We start from the raw sequence: 20977 nt of genomic DNA on the forward strand, positions 1-20977 counted from the left end.
GAGCTCCTGTGTGCCTGGGCCCCTCGGTCCCGGTCGGCAAGGTGGGCAGCACGAGAGGCCACAGGAGTGGCTTGCCCAGGAGCCCTGAGTGTGCACCTGCCCCACCCTCCCATCACAGGCTCTGGTTGGCCCCAGCGGCTGGTTCTCCCCCACTGGCTGCTGATGGCTGGGCTGGCTCGGCGCCTCCTCCCGGCTCCCAGCCCTGGCTGGGGCCATAGCACCTGCCCCCGAGCCTGGAGCTGCTGAGGAGGTGGGAGAGGAGGGGCAGAGCTGAGACAGCCGGTGAGGCCTGTGTGTCGGTGGCACCAGGGCTTTAACCCTGCCCCCTTGTTTTCTCAGTTCCTGGGGAGCTGTTTGTTTGGCCGACTCCGTCTCCGTATCTCCGGGTGGACAGGCTCTGTTGTGGGCCTCTTGGGGCCTGGGTGTGTGGGGGGCTCCATCTGTTTGCCTCCTAGCCTGGCTGTCCGCTCTCTGTCTGCACTGTTAGACGGGGCTCTCTCCCTGCTGGAGCTAGCTCCAGTGTTTGCTCCTAGTCTACCTGCCCCCACTCTGGCTGAGTCCTAGACTCAGCGCGTCTCAAGGAACCAGGCAGGGGGCATAGGAGACACCCAAGTATTTCGTGAGCTGAGCTTAGGAGGCTCTGGCCAGATTCAGAGGGATGGATGATGAGCGGTCTTTCCCAGGGGGCTTTCTTACTTGGAGGCCGGGGTGGTACCCCCACTCTGGCTGAGTCCTAGACTCAGCGCGTCTCAAGGAACCAGGCAGGGGGCATAGGAGACACCCAAGTATTTCGTGAGCTGAGCTTAGGAGGCTCTGGCCAGATTCAGAGGGATATTGATGAGCAGTCTTTCCCAGGGGGCTTTCTTACTTGGAGGGGTGGTAGCAGCATTTTTGTCTGTTCTAACAGAACTAGTCGAGGGGGCCGAGGCTTTGAAATCCTTTTGTAGGTCCTTGGCCTGGCCTGGCCCTGGAGCTGCTGCTTCCTGTGGTGGATGAGGAGGGAGGCGAGAAGGATCTGGGTTCGCTGTGAGCCGGGGGCTCCTGGGACACTCAGGAGAGGGAGAGGCTGGGCAGAAAGTCGAGGCATTGTCTGTCCCACCATTTCTGTACTACCTCAGACTGGGCCTGGAATAAGGGGCTGGGAGCTCTGAAGCAGGGGCAGGCTTGGGTGGTTCTCAACTCAGGCCCGTTTCCCATCCCTCTGCCTCAGGGACGCTGATGGGAGGTCTGAGGGCGGTGGGAAGTAGGCCGTTCACGCTCAGGTGCTGGGCCCTTTTCTTCATTTCTCCCAAGTCTGCCTCTGGCACTGCCAGCTGGTTGGCCCGGCCCAGCCATTGCTGGGGATACTCTGGCCTGTCCCTGGTCGGGGGAGAGGGTGTGGTTAGAGCAGGCCACTGAGCAAGCTGGCCTCAGTCGGCCCCGTGAACCTCTAAAGAGGATTTACAGGCAGTGAGATGTGGCCATGGCCACTGGGAAGTTCCGTGTGGGCCTGTCGGGGATTACACAGCTTCCGAGGGAGCTCGGGTGCAGTCGCAGGGGCCCTGGCTCACACCTCTGTGCTGACTCCCCTTCCCCCAGCAGCAGGGGGCTCTTGCCTCGGCCACACCTGTAACCCAGTGAGGTGGGCTTGGTGTCGCTCTCTTCGTAGAAGGGGTCCAAAGAAGGCCTCTGTGTGGAACTGGGCTGTGTTGGCAGTAGGAGGGCTGGAAGCAGTGACCCCTGCCGGGCCTGGCTCAGGACACAAGTCTGTTCTCTGAACTCTGAGTCTGTCTCGGTGTGAGTCTCGCCCTGGTTAATGAGCACCTCTGAATGCTGTGGGGAGTGAAGCCCGGGGACTGGTTCTGGGCTGCTGAGGGGCTGTCATGGAGGGAGCTGCCAGGGAGCCCCTGGTTGGGGGGTGGGACAGAGCAGCCTGGCCTCCCCTTAGGCTCCCATGGAAGGCGGTGTGTGCATGGCACAGCCGTTCCACTCCTCAGAGTGGCCCTGCTATTTTCGGATGGGCCCGCCCCCTCTCTGGGTGTCGTCCTCTCCTCCTCCCCACCCTGACGGCAGGGTGCTAATCACAGGGTGGCTGCGGCTGGAGGCCTTGTAGACAGGAAGGCTGGACTGTGGCGCTCAGCCCCACCTCACCTCCCTGGGACTGCTGTGCTTACGGGTTCGACTTTTGGTACTGGGACAGGCTGCTTCGGAGGTCACACCACACCAGGCTGGGCCACGTCACCTCTCAAAGCAGTGGGTCCAGGTGCTCAGACCCGCTGCCTACTCCATCCTGCATCCTCCCCCATCCTTTCTGGTCTGGCTGCATTTTGGGGGAGTCTTACTCTTCTGGCCCTGGAACAGGTGAAGTAGCGGTGGGTATGAGGCTTGGTGCCACGTGAGTCCCTTACATGGTACGAGGCTGTCTCCACTCCTGCCTGAGCCCAGATGCTGCTGCCTGGTCAGGGGTGAGCAGTTCCAGCAACAGCTGCAGGGCCTGGCAGCCTGCCAAGACCTCGAGCCTTTAAAGTGTCCATGGAGAGTCCAGGCCCCCACTTAGGCTGCGTCGGCAGAGGTTTTGGTCGGAGGTCAGAGTGAGGGGCTGCTGCTCCCACATCCAGCCATGTGGGAGGACCCAGTTCCCGTCTGTGCCCCCGTCTTAAAACGAGAGTGCCACGACCCAAGGAGATGGGTGGGGGTGGCAAGGGTGAGGGTCCCACAGCCCTGCCAGTGGTACTAAGGCCTCTGCTGCTGCCTTGGGCCCTGCTCTCCCAAGGCCCCTGGATCCCAGCTGTACAGTGAAAGCAGGAGGCAAAGAGGCCGGGGCAGAGGGGCCCAGGTGGTTTTGTGAGAAGCTTTGCAGACTGAACAACTGGGTTTGAATCCTGGGTTTGCTGCGATCTTTCTGGTAACTGTAGGCAAGTTGCATCGCTTGTTAGAACCCGTTTCCTTATTTGTAAACTGCAAGAAGTGCAGCCCAGCCTGCTGGGGAGCTTAGGGAGGAAGGGCTGAGTGCAGACAGCCAGGCCCGCTGGGAGTGGCGGGTCATGAGGGGCTGGCCGGGGGGCAGTGGTTAGTGGCAGACCTGTGGTCCCTAGACTTTAGCAGACCATTACTCAGTAGATACCCAGGTAAGAGCGTGGCATGAGGATGGTCCCCCCAGGGAGACCCGCCACACCTGCCATTCACTCTGTCGTTTATGTCGGGCAGGGCTGAGAACTACTGGTGGCGCGGGCAGAACACACGGACGCTGTGTGTGGGGCCTTTCCCTCGCAACGTGGTGACCTCAGTGGCTGGCCTGTCGGCCCAAGACCTCAGCCAGCCTCTGCAGAACAGCTTCATCCACACGGGGCATGGCGACAGTGACCCCCGCCACTGCTGGGGCTTCCCTGACAGGATTGACGAGTGAGTACCTGGGCAGGGCCGCTGCCCTCGCCATGCCACGCGCAGGCTCTTGAGCGCCCTTCACCCTTCCGTGTCCAACCCCGACTCAGCCAGCCTTCCCTCCTGATCCCCTGCCTCGCTCTTGGAAGCCGTGGCACCCCACAAAGCCGGAGCTCGAGAGTCAGGACTTCTGATCAGAAGCTCGGTCTTCTGTTGGAGTTTGTGGACAAGTACTTGCACTCCCGAGGTGTCCTTGGTCTGTCACGGGGCACCTGCAACAGGCGGAGCTAGTTGTGCTCCCACCAGTGAGATGAGGGCTGCGGACGCACTCTGGTCAGAAGCTGCCGCTGGAATCAGGCCCTGACAGAAGCTTCCCAAGGCCAGCGTCGCCACGCATAAGCCCCCGACCCTGGCTTTCTCTCTAGTGAAAAGCCATCGGGTGATACGAGACCCTCCACCCCATGCTGTGGCGGGGGATGTGCATGGGGGAAAGAGGGTGCCGTCAGCCCCGCGAGGACAGCACAGATGCCTCTCCCAGCCCCACCCCTGCACTGATCGCCAGTGCCTGGCTCAAAGCCCCTCTCTGGCGCCTGTACCCCACCCCATTTTGCCTCCACACCCTGTTCTCATGTGCAAGCGTCAGCAGCGAGGGGGTAAGAGGAATGAGCAGTGCAGGTAGGGCCGGGGGAGCACAGCCAGGCTGGGCACCTGGACAGGGCTGGTGGGGGACCCGGAACCCCCGGTGCTCAGTCATGTCAGACGCCTGCACACGTTCCAGAGCGGAGTTGTCCACTCAGTGTGTGAGGCCACTGTGCCCCTCTGCAGAGCCCTCGCACCCACTGGTGCCAAGGCCAGGAGAGCACCAAGGGGCAGAGAGTTGAAGTGAGGTGGGCAGAGAAATGCAACAGCATGAAAAGGGGAACGCTCAGGCTGCTCCTTGTGTGGGGCCGCTGTGTGGGAAGAAGGGCCCCAAGGGACCGAGTGTAAACCCCGTGGCATGGGGGCACTGCCCTCTCTGAGCTGCTGTGCTCAGCAGCATCCTGGCAATGCAAGGATCACGTGTGAGGACAGTGAGGGTGGCATCCATGTTGGCCGGGTCAGAAGGCCATTCATGCGTGTGCGGGCTCCCAGGTGGCAGTGACATGATGCAGGCGCCTGCGAGCTCGTGCTCCTTGGCCCCTGGCACAGTGTGAGGCACAGGGTCTCGTTGCCCCACACCGTGGCTCCTCCATGGGCAGAGCTGGGTTCAGAGGCATCCGATGATGTACCCACACCTACATCGTGGCAGGGCCACAGCCTGAAGCCCTTGGCACACGGGCCTTGGGAACAGCCCTCGGGAAACTGTGCGGTAGGAACACTTCCTTGGGACCCCTGGGGCAGTGAGCTGGGGTGGGCTAGAGGGATGAGCTGGCTGGGTCAGGCCCAGATAGGAGCGAGCCCGCTTCCCAGAGCTGAGGAGCAGCACCGATGAGGTCATCGGGGCATCTGGGGAGGACACAAAGAATTAGTCACTTCCTGGATGCCCTGCCCAGGGGGCGCCTGGCAACAGCTCACGCCAGGCCTCCATGCCTCTGCTGGCTGCAAGGGAGGCCGGGTCCTGATCCTTGCAGCCCTTCTCCCGCAGACTTCTCGTGAGACGTGTGTCTGCCTCAAGAGGCGCAAAGTGGGTGTTTAACCCTGTCTCCACACGCCAGAACGCTAGGGGTTGGTCTTTGGCTCTCAACCCACAAAAGTCTAATGAGGACCCGAGAGCATCGGAGCCAGAGAGCGCAGACACGGCCAGGAGGAGGCCGGTGCCCTCTGCCCCACTCCTGGCACACTAGCCAGCCCAGCCCCATTCCTCTGGGCTTTCATCAGCCCTGGTGACTAAGTCCCGGACATTGGAGCCTGTGCCGTGGTTGTGGGTGAGCTGAGAGCGGGACAGGTGGCCCACCCTGAGCAGGGAGACCGAAGCCCGGCTGCCTCTTCCCAGGCCTGTGGGCTGGCAGGTGGCTGCCGGGTGTGGGTCGTGGCAGTGCAGAGGGTGTAAAGGACCCTTGCAGGACCGTGTCGGGGCCTGGAGGTGCTAGACCTTTTTACCTGGGGGTGAGGTCCTTTCTCTGCCCTTTTCTGCATTATACGCTTCTCTGTTTATAGGTAGATCCCTGCGGGTCAGGGGTTGGGGGTGCAGGCCTCTGTGCACCAGACCTGCACACGACTGGCCTCTGTAAGGGGCTTTGACTAGACAGTCCTCTGGGCACAGGCAGGATCCCATTTCCTGAGGGTCCCAGGTTAGATGTCCTTGCCGCCGCCACCTGCTCCCTCCCCACCCCTGACCTGGCTTTCTCCCACAGACTGTATCTGGGAAACCCCATGGACCCTCCTGACCTTCTAAGTGTGGAGCTGAGCACCTCCCGGCCCACCCCGCACCTAGGAAGGGTGAAACGTAAGTGCCCCCCACTGCTTGGCATCCCTAGTCACTGGCTACCAGAAAGGACACTGTCTTCACAAGCCACCCTGGGTGTTCTGACTCGGAGACAGTTGTGTCAGGGCAGCAGGCGGGACAGCTGTGCCACTGTCTCCGGCCGAGCGTGGGGTGGAAGACGAGAGGCAGCTGTATCCGCCGAGGTGGGCCTCCTCGGGTTGGTCCTGCCCCGGCCCTGCCTGCCTCGGCTTCCCTCCTCCCTGCCCCTCCTCGCTCACGGCTGTGCTCAGATCCTGGCTTTCCTCACTTCCTCCTAATCCTGCTCTTCTCTCCTGAGCCAAAACCACCCCACGGGCCATGTCCGCCAGGAGCCCGCCTCATCCATCTCCCAGATCCTGTGCCTGTCATTCCGGAACAGTCTTCCCATCCTGCCGCCCCATTGCCTCGCCTTTGCTGTGGGGTTGGTACATTCACTCACCCCTGTTCACTTCTCTCTCCCTCTCTCCCCGCAAACTCCGCTTCTTACCCGGCTCCTCTCCCCTCCCTCGTCTGTCCTGCACTGTCCCTCCTCTCCTCTCGCATGGCCTTTCTTGCAGGGGAGCCTCCACCTCGCCCACCTCAGCCTGCCATCTTCACTCAGAGTAAGTGGGGCTGCTTTGGAGGCCTCGGCCCCCGCCCCCGCCCCCTCTCTTCTCTCACTTCTCCTCTCCTGGAAGGTACAGAGTCTGGTGGCCAGGGGCGGGAGGGGACGCGGGCATGTGCTGCGAGCTTTTGCTGCTGACCCAGCCCAGCGGGCCGCCCCTCACTGCATGCCCTGCAGCCTGGGCAGTGGAGCAGGTGCTGGTCTTGGCACCACCTGGACCTCAGCCATGCCCGGCCCAGCCTGCTCCCGCTCAGGCCTGCAGAGGCTGTGTGTGGGCTTCATGGCGGTGGTTCACGAGCTGTCTTCTCTGAGGAGGGCTCCTTTGCCCCACGGCCCCTGCCTGCACTAACGGTATGCCGCAGTGCGGGTGGGGACTAGGGGACTAACCAGGGCCTAGAGCTGGGGCATCGGGGTGTGGTGCTGGTAAAGAGCAACAGTGACAGGCAGGAGCGGGAAGTCACTGGCTGTCCTAGGTGGGGCTCCCAGCCCTCCAAGGACTGATGGCGCAGAGTGGGTTCTGTGCCCCCCACACCGGGGCCGGGTGTGTGAGAAGGTTGGCGGCTGAGAGCCGCCTCTGGAGGAGTCGGGGGTGGTGGTGGTATTGGCTTTCCTTCCCGCAACCCCTCCCCTTGCCCCTGCCTGATACCACCTCTGCTGGGGTCTCCCTTTTCCATCATAGAACCAACCTACGACCCTGTGAGCGAGGACCAAGACCCGCTGTCCAGCGACTTCAAGAGACTGGGCCTGCGGAAGCCAGGCCTGCCCCGAGGGCTGTGGCTAGCGAAGCCCTCAGCCCGGGTGCTGGGCACCAAGGCCCGTGGCGGGGGCGAGGTCACGCTCATCGACTTCGGGGAGGAGCCTGTGGTCCCCGCCCCTCGGCCCAGCGCACCCTCCCTGGCCCAGCTGGCCATGGACGCCTGTTCATTGCTGGACAAGACCCCGCCCCAGAGCCCTACTCGGGCCCTGCCCCGGCCCTTGCACCCCACGCCTGTGGTGGACTGGGACGCTCGCCCGCTGCCCCCGCCTCCTGCCTATGATGACGTAGCTCAGGATGAGGAGGACTTCGAGGTCTGCTCCATCAATAGCACCCTGGTGGGCTCAGAGGTCTCTGCAGGGCCCAGCCAGGGCGAGACCAATTACGCCTTCGTGCCTGAGCAGGTGCGGCGCCCCCTGCCCCTGGAGGACAACCTGTTCCTCCCGCCCCAGGGTGGCAGTAAGCCACCCAGCTCCACCCAGACCGCAGAGATCTTCCAGGCGCTGCAGCAGGAGTGCATGCGGCAGCTGCAGGTGCCGGCTGGCTGTCTGGCCCACTCTCCCAGCCCAGTGGGCGACGACAAGCCCCAGGTGCCACCTCGGGTACCCATTCCCCCTCGGCCCACACGCCCACGTGTCGAGCTGTCTCCAGCCCCCTCAGGAGAGGAGGAGACAAGTCGGTGGCCTGGACCTGCCTCCCCTCCCCGGGTGCCTCCAAGGGAGCCCCTGTCCCCTCAAGGCTCGAGGACCCCCAGCCCCCTGGTGCCACCCAGCAGCTCCCCGCTGCCACCTCGGCTCTCAAGCTCACCTGGGAAGACCATGCCTACCACCCAGAGCTTCGCCTCTGACCCCAAGTACGCCACGCCCCAGGTGATCCAGGCACCTGGCCCACGGGCCGGTCCCTGCATCCTGCCCATCGTCCGCGACGGCAAGAAGGTCAGCAGCACCCACTACTATCTGCTGCCGGCCCCCCCACCCTACCTGGAGCGCTACCAGCGCTTCCTGCGCGAGGCCCAGAACCCCGAGGAGACGGCGCCCCTGCCTGCACCCCTGCTGTTGCCCCCACCCAGCACCCCAGCCCCAGCCGCCCCCACTGCTACTGTTCGACCCATGCCCCAGGCTGCCCCAGACCCCAAGGCCAACTTCTCCACCAACAACAGCAACCCAGGGGCCCGGCCCCCTGCCCTGAGGGCCTCTGCTCGGGCACCACAGAGAGGCTGCCCTGGGGATGGGCCGGAGGCTGGACGGCCAGTAGACAAGATCCAGATGGTGAGTGCCAGGCCCAGCCTCGGGCAAGCTGGGGCAGGCCCAGCCAGCAGGCCGAATGGTGCTGATGGGTGGCTGGGTGTGCCCAGCTGCAGGCCATGGTGCATGGAGTGACCACAGAGGAGTGCCAGGCTGCCCTGCAGAGCCACGGCTGGAGCGTGCAGAGGGCTGCCCAGTATCTCAAGGTACCCACCTCCTGCCCATTCTGGTTTTCAGGGACCACCCCCCCCAACCTGCCCTGGTGGTTCTGCTCCCAGCCTGCACTCTCAGCTCCCAGCTCTGACTCTTGTCTACCTCTGCCCTGGACTGGGACCCCTTGGCCCCTGTGTCCCCTGACACTGTGCTCTGCCCCTCAGGTGGAACAGCTCTTCGGGCTGGGTCTGCGGCCACGGGGGGAGTGCCACAAAGTGCTGGAGATGTTCGACTGGGACCTGGAGCAGGCCGGCTGCCACCTGCTGGGCTCGTGTGGCTCCGCCCACCACAAGTGAGGGACTTGCACTCTGCCCCGCCTCTGCCCCCGGGAGGGTGTCCACTGGGCACTCCCGTGGTGGAAGGGAGGGCACAGGCCTAGGAAGCTGGCATTTGGGTTGAGAGCACTTTGTGCATTCCTTTAGACTCTCCCACTGCTTGGTTTTCAAGGAGCTAACGAGTAGAAAGGGGATGGGGCCTCGGGGTGCTGCTCCCTCGGTCTGACCCCAGCAGCCTAGAGGGGCTCCAGGCAGCAGTGCTGCAGACCAGCGTCTAGAACCAGGTTTCTCACCTCTTCTGGTCCTTTCTATTTAAAGTCATGTTTCAATTTTAATACCTTCATACATACCTATTTATTTAATTCTTGCCATAGGGCACGTGCTCTCATGGGAGGGAGGGGAGAGGAAGAGACAGGAAGTGAGAAATCACTCCCCGGGGGATGGCCACACTGCAGTCCCTTCTCGGTTCTCAGGATTTGGGGCACATGTGCCCAGCACGTATTCACGCTGCCAAGTCCAAGACTTGAACCAGTCAGTCAGCCAGCCATGTGGGCTCTAGCTGCCTTCACCACCACACTGCCTGCGTTCCATTTGAGGGACCAGCAGATGGCATGATGGTTATGTTGTTGGACTCCCATAGTTAACCACAGTTCAACCCAGTGGCTTAAAACTCACGCCAGGCCTGTGTGCATGTGTGGCCAAAATCCCGAGAGGAGAATGGAGGAGAAGGGATTGCAGCGTGGCCATCCCCCCTGGGGGGTGATTTCTCATTTTCTGACTCTTCATCTCTTCAGCAAGCGCACACGCCCTATAGCAAAAATCTATCCTCCACACTGCATTTTCCATGCTCTTTAGCGGGAGAACCGTCCATGGAGGGACTTTTTGGTTGTTTCCCATCCTTTAGGCGCTGAAGTGCTTCAGGAGAGCCGGAGGGTCTGCTCTGAAGGAATCACTTGAGCCTGTCCGTCTGACAAGGGCGGGGAGACGCCCCACCCAGACCTGGAGGACCTGCTGCTCCCAGTGGACGGAGCGAGGCCAGGGCAGCAGGAGGCTAGGAGCCTCGCCTTGCCCGTCCCTCCCTCACCCAGCACGGTCCCTGCACACTTCGGTTCAAGCCTCGACTCCAGCCAGGATGTGAGGAAGAGCCTGTGAAGGCAGGCCCCGTGTACGACCTGCCTCTGGCTTCCGTCCAGGGCTGGGGTGGTGCCCCCAGCTGCCCAGAAGGACCGGACTGAGAGGAAGCCAGGCTTGACCTGGGCAAGGAGGACGTGTTGGCCACATAGAAGATGGACCCGTGCCCAGTGGGCCCCCATGGGCTGGGCCCCTCTCCAGGGAGAGAAAGACAGTTGGGGTGTCAGGCAGAGTGACTTGCAGCCTCGCCGTAGACATGTTACAGGGCTTGGCTGGTCTTAGGGTTCTGTGCCTGAAAATAGCCCGAGGTGGCTCGGGAAAGGGTGAAAGGGTGCCAGGCCATTCTCTGGCAGGGACCAGGGCCCAGGGCCCCAGGGTTGGAAGGCGACCAAGGGGCAGCTGCTCTGGAGGGACACCAGTGCTTCCTCCTGACCCCAACTCTTCCCCTGTGCTGTTCTGTGTTTCCCCACCATCTCTGTTGCCAAAGTCGCCGGCCCAGCCATCCATACCTGCTTCTTCCAGAGAAATAAAAGTTAGTTTCTATTTTATGTTACTTACTTGTCTCTGCCTGTTTCTTTACCTCTAGGTTAGCAGCTTAAGGCCCCAGGGCATCCCAGGCCACTTCCATCTGTTCTAGGCAGCCGGCCGTGTAGCACCACCTGTAGGCAGAGGGAGGAAGTGCAGGCCTGGGAGCCCTCAAGGAGTCTCTTGCAGGACTGGCAGAGGGCCACAGTCTCCACCTGATCTAGCCATCGACTCTTGTGGCCCCTGTGTTTGTGATCCGTGGATCTCTGTAAGGCAGGATCTCCTGCAGGACTTAAATGTCTACGCAAAAATGCATCATGACTTTCCTGACAACCCAGTATTTACATGGTTCAGAATTGAGAGTACTAGAGGGTGTCCAGCAAAGTGTCTGTTGCACCCAGCTGCCCACTCCCTAGCCCCCAGAGACCCCCGTTGTCATCAGTTTCTTGAGTTTTTTTTTTTTTTTTTTTGAGAGATTTTCACTATAGGGCGCGTGCGCTCGCCAGACAGACATAGAGACAGAAAGCGAGAAATCACCCCCCAGGGGGGATGGTCATGCCGCAATCCCTTCTCCATTCTCCTCTCGGGATCTTGGGCACGCACGCACACGTGCCCTACATGAGTTTTAAGCTACAGGGTCCAGGACACGAACCGCGGTTGACTACGTGGGAGTCCAGCGACATGGCCATTACGCTAACTGCTGGTTCCCCAGACGTGGCCTTCTAAACTGCGGCTGTTAGAAATTCTGTTTCCTCAGGTTCCTGCCTGATTCTTCCCCTTAGTAGCCCACATTATTCACTGAGCACACTCTGCATACAATTTTGTTCCACTTCTCCATTATCTTTTTTTTTTTTTTAATTTAGGGAATAGTTTGTTCTTTTGCTGCAATCATCCTATTTATAGACTATGAATGTTTTGACTTCAAACACAGACATTTTTAAATGCCTTTTAGAAACAGGCATGTTTTTGGATAAATGATGGCAGATTTTTATACTTTATCAGCTTTTAAGAATTCATTATAGGAGGCCAACTGATAGTGTGGTTGGGGCATTGGACTCCCACAGGGCTGACCGTGGTTCGAGGCTTGGACCTGGTGGCTCTGGCGCATGCTCTCTGGTGACTTTACATGCTCTATAGCAAATTTTAAAACGATGATGAATAAATTCTTTCCAAAAAAATTACAGAGCTAACACATTTCCAAGGAGGAGCCCTGAAGAAGCTGGAACATTCTCAGGGGCTTAGGATACCTCTCTCACCAGACACAGTTCCCTAAGCCCCCAGGCTGCCGGCTTTGCCAGCATCTCCTGGGTGTAGTGAAAAGATCTTAAGGGAGGATGTTGAGACATCCCACCCAGGTGGTTTGCCAGTAGGGCAGGTCGGTTCTGTGAGGATGTATTGGGCATTTCCTCCGTGTGCAGCCCTGATGAGGAGGTCCCAGCCGAATAGACAGTTGGTGCCTCTGGAGAGGCATTCAGGGACTCTGGGGGACTGTGACGTCGTCATGGCAAGATGACAGGTACTCAGCACTGTGTGCCGGGTGCCTGGAAAGTAGAGGAGGTGGCTCCTCGAGAGGAAGTGCTGGTGACTGGGTGAGAACAAATGCCGGGAGGTGAGAGAGCTCTTGGACAGGTTGGGGGCCCGGACTGGCTTCCCCTGTAGACTGAAGTCTTGGCAAGGCCCGAGGCCATCGCTTTGTGGCTTTGGGAGTGGGTTGGAGGTGGCTTTCTGGAACCCTGTGGCTGAAGGTGTCTGCATCGAAAGCTTCCACCCTGAAATGCTGATTCGTTTTGACCTTGTAGACAAGGATAGCATTAGTGAGGGAGGATGTGTCGATCTGTGTGTTTAAACAAGACGGGTCTGCTTGAAGGTGGTCCTTGCAGCCAGGAATGGAGGAAGCATCTCGCACGTGTCTGTGCACGCATGCTGGGCATGGCAAGGTTCTTCCATGGAAGCACGTTAACACGTTATTTTAGAAATTTGAACTGGGGGAATGGAGGAATCTCCAACTCTTAGAAGTCTCGTGAGAACAGTGGTTCACAGAGGTCGGTCCAGGGCCACTCCTGGTCCAGGGTCAAGTTCTTACTGGTCTCAGATGAAATCATGAAAATAAAACCCACAAACTTTAAAAAAAAAAAAGAAATGTATTTCATTTCAAGGGCTGTCTTTATTCTGAGTTTTTTTCCTTTTTGTGTTGGTATTGAAATGGCTGTTGTTGGAGGAGATGGTAGTCATAGTATTCAATGGTACTCTGAGATGTCCCCGTGCCCTGTGTAGCAGTGCTGCGTCTGCACACCGCTCCAGCAGTTGCTATTATTAAATGACCCCGCCATCAATCAAGAACGCCTGGGCAAGTGCTTTTGTGTTGGGCAGCACCACCTATTGGCAAAATATGACATTGCATCCTCAAGCTAAATTTCAGACAGTGGAAGGGAGGGATGAGATGCAAGTCATTGCCTAGTAAATCTATTAAGCTCAAATGCTGCTGACCTAGGCCTGTTGGGTGCTTAAAGGGACTCAGCCCAGGAAAGCTTGGAGAGAAGAAAACAGATTCACCCAACATCTGGCACTAAATAGGCACCAGCTAGGGTCTAATGTCCAGAAAAGAGATTGGGTTGGGGGCTCTGAAGGAGGCCATGCCTAACCCTAGGGAAGGAGTCATCAGCTACAAGGCCTCCTGGAGGCTGCTGAGGGCCAAGGGAGCGCACAGCCATTTCCCCAGTGCAAATCCTCCATGACACAAGCTCCACTGGGAACCCTTAGCACCCACTGTATTTTTGTAATGATTATCATACACACTCATTGTTGAATCAGAACATTTAGAAAAGCACAATGACAAAATTACTCAGCCACTGAAATTTGTGTATATATATATTTAATTATTTTATTTATTCGTTCATTTTAATTTGACCAGAGAGAGACACAGAGAGAGAGCGAAAGTGAGAAAGCAAGCCATCAGTCCAGGACTTGAGCCATGGTTGACCATGTGGGAGTGTCTAGCACCTTAACCACTATGCCACCTGTTGGTCCTGTATGTATTTTTTTCTGTGTATATGTATGTATATATGCTATGGTCATAAAAATGATGTCATCTGGCATGCACTGTTTTTTTTTATTTTTATTTTTATTTTTTTTTTTGAGAGATTTTCACTGTAGGGCGTGTGCGCTCGCCAGACAGACAGAGAGAGACATAGAGACAGAAAGCGAGAAATCACCCCCCAGGGGGGATGGTCACGCCGCAATCCCTTCTCCTCCATTCTCCTCTCGGGATCTTGGGCATGCACGCACACGCGCCCGGCGTGAGTTTTAAGCCACCGGGTCCGGGACATGAACCGCGGTCGACTACGTGGGAGTCCAGCGACATAGCCATTACGCTAAATGCTGGTTCCTGGCATGCACTGTTTTGTAACTTGCTGCTTTTAAAAATATTTTATGCTGGGACCAGCGGTTTGTGTAATGGCTATGTTGCTGGACTCCCATGTAGTCAACCATGGTTTGAGTCCCGGACCCGGTGGCTTAAACTCACACTGGGTACGTGTGCGTGCGTGCCCAAGATCCCGAGAGGATAATGGAGGAGAAGGGATTACGGCATGGCCATCCCCCCTGGGGGATGATTTCTCGCTTTCTGTCTCTCTGTCTCTCTCTCTCTCTCTGGCAAGCGCATGCGTCCTATGGCAAAAAAAAAAACTCTCTAAAAAAAAAATAATGCCAGAAGTTTTTTTTCTTTAAATTTATCTCTTCAAATACTTTCTTAAAAAGTTTGCTAGAAGGTACATGCATTCACTTACGAGCGAAAGCACGCACAAGAAAGCACCCCTCTTGGGACCAGCAGTTGGTGTAATGGCTATGTTGCTGGATTCCCATGTAGTCGACCGCAGTTTGTGTCCTGGACCTGGTGGTTTAAACTCACGCCAGGCACGTGTGTGTGTGTGCGCCCGGGATCCCGAGAGAATGGAGGAGAAGGGATTGTGGCGTGGCCATCCCTCCTGGGGGGGGATTTCTCGCTTTCTATCTCTGTCTCTTTCTGGCGCGCGCATGCGCCCTATCGCAAAAACCTCTCACCAAAAAAAAGAAAAAAAAGAAAGCTCCCCCCCATGGGGGATGGCAATGCCACAGTCCCTTCTCCATTCTTGGGATTTGGGACATGTACACACACACATATCTGGAATGTTTCTCAGGCTGCCAAGTCCAGAACACAAAACACACAGTTGGTCAGGTGGGATCCACTCTCCTCAACATGCCACAGGCTGGCTCAGGAGATGCTAGTCTTAGATATTTGTGAGTGAAGTGATCTGTGGAGAATCATCTGGATGGTTGGAGGAAACTGGCCATACACTGAAAGTCGTTGAGGGTGGAGATGGGATACAGGGCTACTGTATTGCTCTACTTACTAACTTTTAACAGAAGGGCCTGCAGGAGGCATGGTGGTTAAGATAACTGGATCCCACATGGCCGACTGCGTGGTTCAAGTCTTGGACCCAGCAGCTTGAAAAAATGAATCATGAATGCATGAGTGCGCACGCCCAAAATCCTGAAAGGGGAATGGAGGAGAAGGGATTGTGGTGTGGCCATCCTCCCAGGGAGTGCCTTCTCTCCCCTCTCCACTGACGAACCCCCAGCAAGTGCTTGCACTCTATAGCAAAAAAAACTAAAAATAAAAAGTTAAACAAAAACATGGAGACCTGCTGTCTTCTCTGAAGTTCCTTTGGCAGTTGCTATTATGTTTCTATAGCCGCTACCAGAATGACCTCCAGGGGTACATGGTTTCCCACTTGAAGGTTCAGATCTGGATAAGGTGGACAGAATCCTCTTCTCTTGCTGGCTTTCATGAAGTTAAGTCAGGTGGAGTTTACAAACCACAGAATCAGATTCTGAGGCAGACATGGAAATACCGCCATGCTGTCATCATCAGCCTTGTCACAGGCCCTAGCCCCTAAGGCTTCTCCATCGAAAGCAGGCAGCAGGCCAGCAGCGCTTGGGAGCTGGTCAGAAATGTAGACCCCAGACCCCTTCCAGGACCTGTCAGACTGCAGTCTGCGTTCTACCAAGATTCCCAGGGGATCCTCAGATAGGGAGGTGTGAACAGCATTGCATCAAGGAGCTCCGCTCTCACCTGAGAGCTGGCGGGACTTGTGTGGCCCTGCCTGGCTCCTGGTAGCCCCTGATCCTCTCTGAGGAGGTCCTGTGCTTCCTACTCAACCCTCCCAGAGGGCCCCTCATAATCCTAACCCTCCTTTCTGAATAAATCATACATTTTAAAAATTTTGTTTTTAGGGCTGAACCCTTAGTGTAGCAGTTAGTGGCTATGTATAGGGAGCCAGATTCCACATGGCTGACCACAGTTCAAATCCCAGCCCTTGGAGGTTTGAAAAACGTGCTGGGAATAGTTGCGAGTATGTCCAAAATCCTAATGGGGTGGAGAAATGGAGAAGGGATTGCAGTGTGACCAAGCCCCATTGGGGGGATGTTCTTTCTCTCTCTCTCTCTGTAAGTGCATGCACCCTCTGGCGATTAAAATTGTTTTAACTGGAGAGGAAGAAGCAACAGGGAGACCCTGCAATCCCAGCGATAGAAGGACCAGCAAGCAGGCCTGAGCCAACCCACTCGGTTTTGTTTGTTTGCTTGTTTGTTTTTGAGAGTTTTTTTTTTTGCTATAGGGCGCGTGCGCTCGCCAGACAGACAGAGAGAGACATAGAGACAGAAAGCGAGAAATCACTCCCCAGGGGGGATGGTCACGCCGCAATCCCTTCTCCTAACCCACTCGGTTTGAACTCATCAGCAAGGACCCCTGCCAAGCCTGCTGTGGGGGGAGGAGGGGCTCTCCAGCTTTCAATAACCAGTGCCTGGTTTCTGCAATTCCAGAGAAAGATGGAGCAACAGGAAGACCCTGCAACCCCAGAGACAGGAGGTAGGTATTCAACATGTGTTGATGCCATTCTGCCCCCGATCCATCTGAGACCACCAGGCCCAAGCCAAGCCACTTAGCTTGAGCTGATGAGCAGGGACGCTGCCCAGCCTGCTGTGGAGGAGGAGGGGCTCTCCAGCCTGCACAGTGTGCAAGTGCACTGCGTGAAGTGGTCCACCAGCTTTCATTCTACTTGCCAGCTCAACCTCCATCCAGTTCAGTTTGAGTATACAAGAATCAAACTCCTAAACAGGAGACTGGAGGGATTCTTTCCCCATAGCTCCCTTAGCAGTCAAAAGAGAGAAGCTGCCCTCTGAATACTTGATGAACCCTAAACTACTATGGACTCCACACTCCCACCCACAGTAGAGATGGGAAATTGGCACAGAGCTTACACGTATCATAGGGAAGTGTAGGGACACATGGCTACAGAAACGTACTCCAAAAATGTAGGGAGGAGTATGACATCAGATGACTAAAAACGCAAAGCCCCAAGAAAAACAGGAGAAAATCAGGAAATGCCTCTCCCTCAAAGCATCATAACTCCTCACCAACAATGGATAAAACACAAGCGATCACAGAAACACCAGAAAAAGAATTCAGAACATTCATCGTAGCAATATTCAACAAGGTGCCAGGGAAAGCAGAACCAATTCTAGGAGATGAGAAAATCCTTCCATGACTTGAAAGAGAAATTCCATAAAGAGATACACTGGAAAAGAATCAAACAGAATTTCTGGAGATTAGACCAGCAGAAAACTCTCTGGCCTTGAAGACAAAAGCTCCAATTTAGAATAGTCTAACCAACTGAAAAGAATAGAAGAAAAACTATTAAAAATGAGGCCAAAGTGGTAGCAAGTGCACTGTGATTAAGGCACTGGACTCCCATGTGGCTGACCACAGTTCGAGTCTTAGACCAGGCAGCTTGAAACTCAGGCTGGACTCATGTTCGTGTGTGCTCAAAAGCCTAAGAGAATGAAAGAGAAGGGATTGCAGTGTAGCCATCCCCCAGGGGTCGATTTCTTGTTTTCTCTCTCTCTCTCTCTGGTGAGTACATGTGCCAATAGGAAAAATCTCTCGAAAAAAAAAAAATGAGGACAATTTGCTATAGGGCGCGTGCGCTCGCCAGACAGACAGAGAGAGACATAGAGACAGAAAGCGAGAAATCACTCCCCAGGGGGGATGGTCACGCCGCAATCCCTTCTCCTAACCCACTCGGTTTGAACTCATCAGCAAGGACCCCTGCCAAGCCTGCTGTGGGGGGAGGAGGGGCTCTCCAGCTTTCAATAACCAGTGCCTGGTTTCTGCAATTCCAGAGAAAGATGGAGCAACAGGAAGACCCTGCAACCCCAGAGACAGGAGGTAGGTATTCAACATGTGTTGATGCCATTCTGCCCCCGATCCATCTGAGACCACCAGGCCCAAGCCAAGCCACTTAGCTTGAGCTGATGAGCAGGGACGCTGCCCAGCCTGCTGTGGAGGAGGAGGGGCTCTCCAGCCTGCACAGTGTGCAAGTGCACTGCGTGAAGTGGTCCACCAGCTTTCATTCTACTTGCCAGCTCAACCTCCATCCAGTTCAGTTTGAGTATACAAGAATCAAACTCCTAAACAGGAGACTGGAGGGATTCTTTCCCCATAGCTCCCTTAGCAGTCAAAAGAGAGAAGCTGCCCTCTGAATACTTGATGAACCCTAAACTACTATGGACTCCACACTCCCACCCACAGTAGAGATGGGAAATTGGCACAGAGCTTACACGTATCATAGGGAAGTGTAGGGACACATGGCTACAGAAACGTACTCCAAAAATGTAGGGAGGAGTATGACATCAGATGACTAAAAACGCAAAGCCCCAAGAAAAACAGGAGAAAATCAGGAAATGCCTCTCCCTCAAAGCATCATAACTCCTCACCAACAATGGATAAAACACAAGCGATCACAGAAACACCAGAAAAAGAATTCAGAACATTCATCGTAGCAATATTCAACAAGGTGCCAGGGAAAGCAGAACCAATTCTAGGAGATGAGAAAATCCTTCCATGACTTGAAAGAGAAATTCCATAAAGAGATACACTGGAAAAGAATCAAACAGAATTTCTGGAGATTAGACCAGCAGAAAACTCTCTGGCCTTGAAGACAAAAGCTCCAATTTAGAATAGTCTAACCAACTGAAAAGAATAGAAGAAAAACTATTAAAAATGAGGCCAAAGTGGTAGCAAGTGCACTGTGATTAAGGCACTGGACTCCCATGTGGCTGACCACAGTTCGAGTCTTAGACCAGGCAGCTTGAAACTCAGGCTGGACTCATGTTCGTGTGTGCTCAAAAGCCTAGGGATTATGAGATAGTCATCCTCCTTGGGGGGAAGTGATTTCTTACTTTCCCTCTCTGCCTCTCTCTCTCTCTCTCTCTGGTGAGTACATGTGCCAATAGGAAAAATCTCTCGAAAAAAAAAAAATGAGGACAATATACAGGAAATCCTAGACATCATTAAATGGTTGAATATCTGCATAATAGGTATTCCAGAAGGTGAAGAGTCAGGAAAAGGCATAGAAAACATCTTCCATAAAGTATAAGCTGAAAACTTTCCAAATTTAGACAGGCGTGGGGACATCCCTATCTAGGAGATACAGAGGACACCAAATAGATATAAGGAGACCCTCAGGGCCAGCAGGTGGCATAGTGGTTAAGGTGGTAACTTGGGGACATCCCTATCTAGGAGATACAGAGGACACCAAATAGATATAAGGAGGCCCTCGGGCCAGCAGGTGGCATAGTGGTTAAGGTGGTAACTTGGGGACATCCCTATCTAGGAGATACAGAGGACACCAAATAGATATAAGGAGGCCCTCGGGCCAGCAGGTGGCATAGTGGTTAAGGTGGTAACTTGGGGACATCCCTATCTAGGAGATACAGAGGACACCAAATAGATATAAGGAGGCCCTCGGGCCAGCAGGTGGCATAGTGGTTAAGGTGGTAACTTGGGGACATCCCTATCTAGGAGATACAGAGGACACCAAATAGATATAAGGAGGCCCTCGGGCCAGCAGGTGGCATAGTGGTTAAGGTGGTAACTTGGGGACATCCCTATCTAGGAGATACAGAGGACACCAAATAGATATAAGGAGGCCCTCGGGCCAGCAGGTGGCATAGTGGTTAAGGTGGTAACTTGGCATTCTCCCTTACCATTTTTAGAATTTTGTCTTTGTCTTTGATTTTTACCAATTTGGCTGTGATATGCTGGGGAGAAAATCTTTTTTGCTTCTTCAGATTTTTGCCATAGGGCACATGCACTTGCCAGTGTCTCTCACCAGAGAGAGACAATGAGAGGGAGGGCCCACAACACAATCCCTTCTTCTCCATTCTCCTCCTGGGATTTTAGGCATGCACACACATGTGTCCAGCATGAGTTTCAAGCTGCCAGGTCCAGGACCCAAACCACAGTCGGCCACATGACAGTCCAGCAATATAACCATTATGCCATCTGCTGGTCCCCAAAATAGAATAATTCTTTAAAGAGAGAGAGAGAGCGAGAGCATAGAACAACTAGAAAAAAGGATAAGTTCACACGTATAGATAGTAACATTGAATGTCAGGACTAAATGCAGATTCAACTATGTTACACACAAGTAGATTTTTTTTTTCTTTTTAGAATTATTTTATTTAACTTTATTTATTATTATTATCATTATTATTTTCCAGTTTGATCAGAGAGGCAAAGCCACCAGGTCCGAGACTTGAACCGTGGCTGGCCATGTGGGAGTCCAGCGCCTTTAACCACCATGCCACTTGCCGGCCCCACACACAAGTAGGTTTAAATACAAATCCAATTACCTGATAGGCAATAATCTCTACAGGTTTCCATTTATATATTTATTATAACCATTACTCGTTATATAAAACTAGATATAGAGGAAAAGCAAAAAAAGTTACAAGTAAGTCTTTTTTTTTTTTCCCTTTTTTTTTTTTGGAGAGATTTTCACTGTAGGGCGCGTGCGCTCGCCAGACAGACAGAGAGAGACATAGAGACCGAAAGCGAGAAATCACCCCCCAGGGGGGATGATCACGCCGCAATCCCCTCTCCTCCATTCTCCTCTCGGGATCTTGGGCACGCACGCACACGCGCCCGGCGTGAGTTTTAAGCCACGGGGTCCGGGACACGAACCGACTACGTGGGAATCCAGCGACATAGCCATTACGCTAACTGCTGGTTCCCACAAGTAAGTCTTTTTTTGGAATGAATTTAAGAAAAGGCTAAAATCAAGACCATCCTAAAGCCTATAAATCACCAAATCACTGGCATTACCATGTCTTCATTCCCATGTGACCGACTATGGTTCAATTCCTAGAACTGGAGGCTTGAAACTCACACTGGGTGCAAGTGTGTGTGTGTGCCCAAAATCCTGAGAGGAGAATGAAGGAGAAGGGATTGCAGAGTGGCCATCCCCCCTGGGGGGTGATTTCTCGCTTTCTGTCTGTCTCTCTCTGTCTTTCTGGTGAGCGCATGTGCCCTATAACAAAAACCTCTCC

At 55.2% G+C, this 20977-nt stretch overlaps 1 protein-coding gene across 12 annotated transcripts in view; it reads left to right on the forward strand.

The window, feature by feature from the left end:
* TNK2 (tyrosine kinase non receptor 2) overlaps positions 1 to 10577 on the forward strand; it is a 34978-nt gene extending 24401 nt beyond the window's left edge. For 7 of the 12 annotated variants that reach the window (XM_027775045.1, XM_027775047.1, XM_027775043.1 and 4 more), the window contains 7 exons: positions 3187 to 3381; positions 5694 to 5785; positions 6361 to 6405; positions 7087 to 8429; positions 8516 to 8611; positions 8783 to 8910; positions 9798 to 10577. In XM_027775045.1, coding sequence (XP_027630846.1) covers positions 3187 to 3381; positions 5694 to 5785; positions 6361 to 6405; positions 7087 to 8429; positions 8516 to 8611; positions 8783 to 8910; positions 9798 to 9804 — 1906 coding nt within the window. In that variant the 3' untranslated portion in view covers positions 9805 to 10577. Of the gene's footprint in view, positions 1 to 3186; positions 3382 to 5693; positions 5786 to 6360; positions 6406 to 7086; positions 8430 to 8515; positions 8612 to 8782; positions 8915 to 9797 lie in introns of those variants that run through there. The other 5 variants (XM_027775041.1, XM_027775046.1, XM_027775042.1 and 2 more) reach the window with 3 other exon arrangements.
* The last annotated feature ends 10400 nt before the right edge of the window (positions 10578 to 20977 follow it).

This window comes from Tupaia chinensis, unplaced genomic scaffold (genome assembly GCF_000334495.1).
Source record: "Tupaia chinensis unplaced genomic scaffold, TupChi_1.0 Scaffold000515_1, whole genome shotgun sequence".
In the NCBI taxonomy this organism is placed as follows: Eukaryota; Metazoa; Chordata; class Mammalia; order Scandentia; family Tupaiidae; genus Tupaia; species Tupaia belangeri.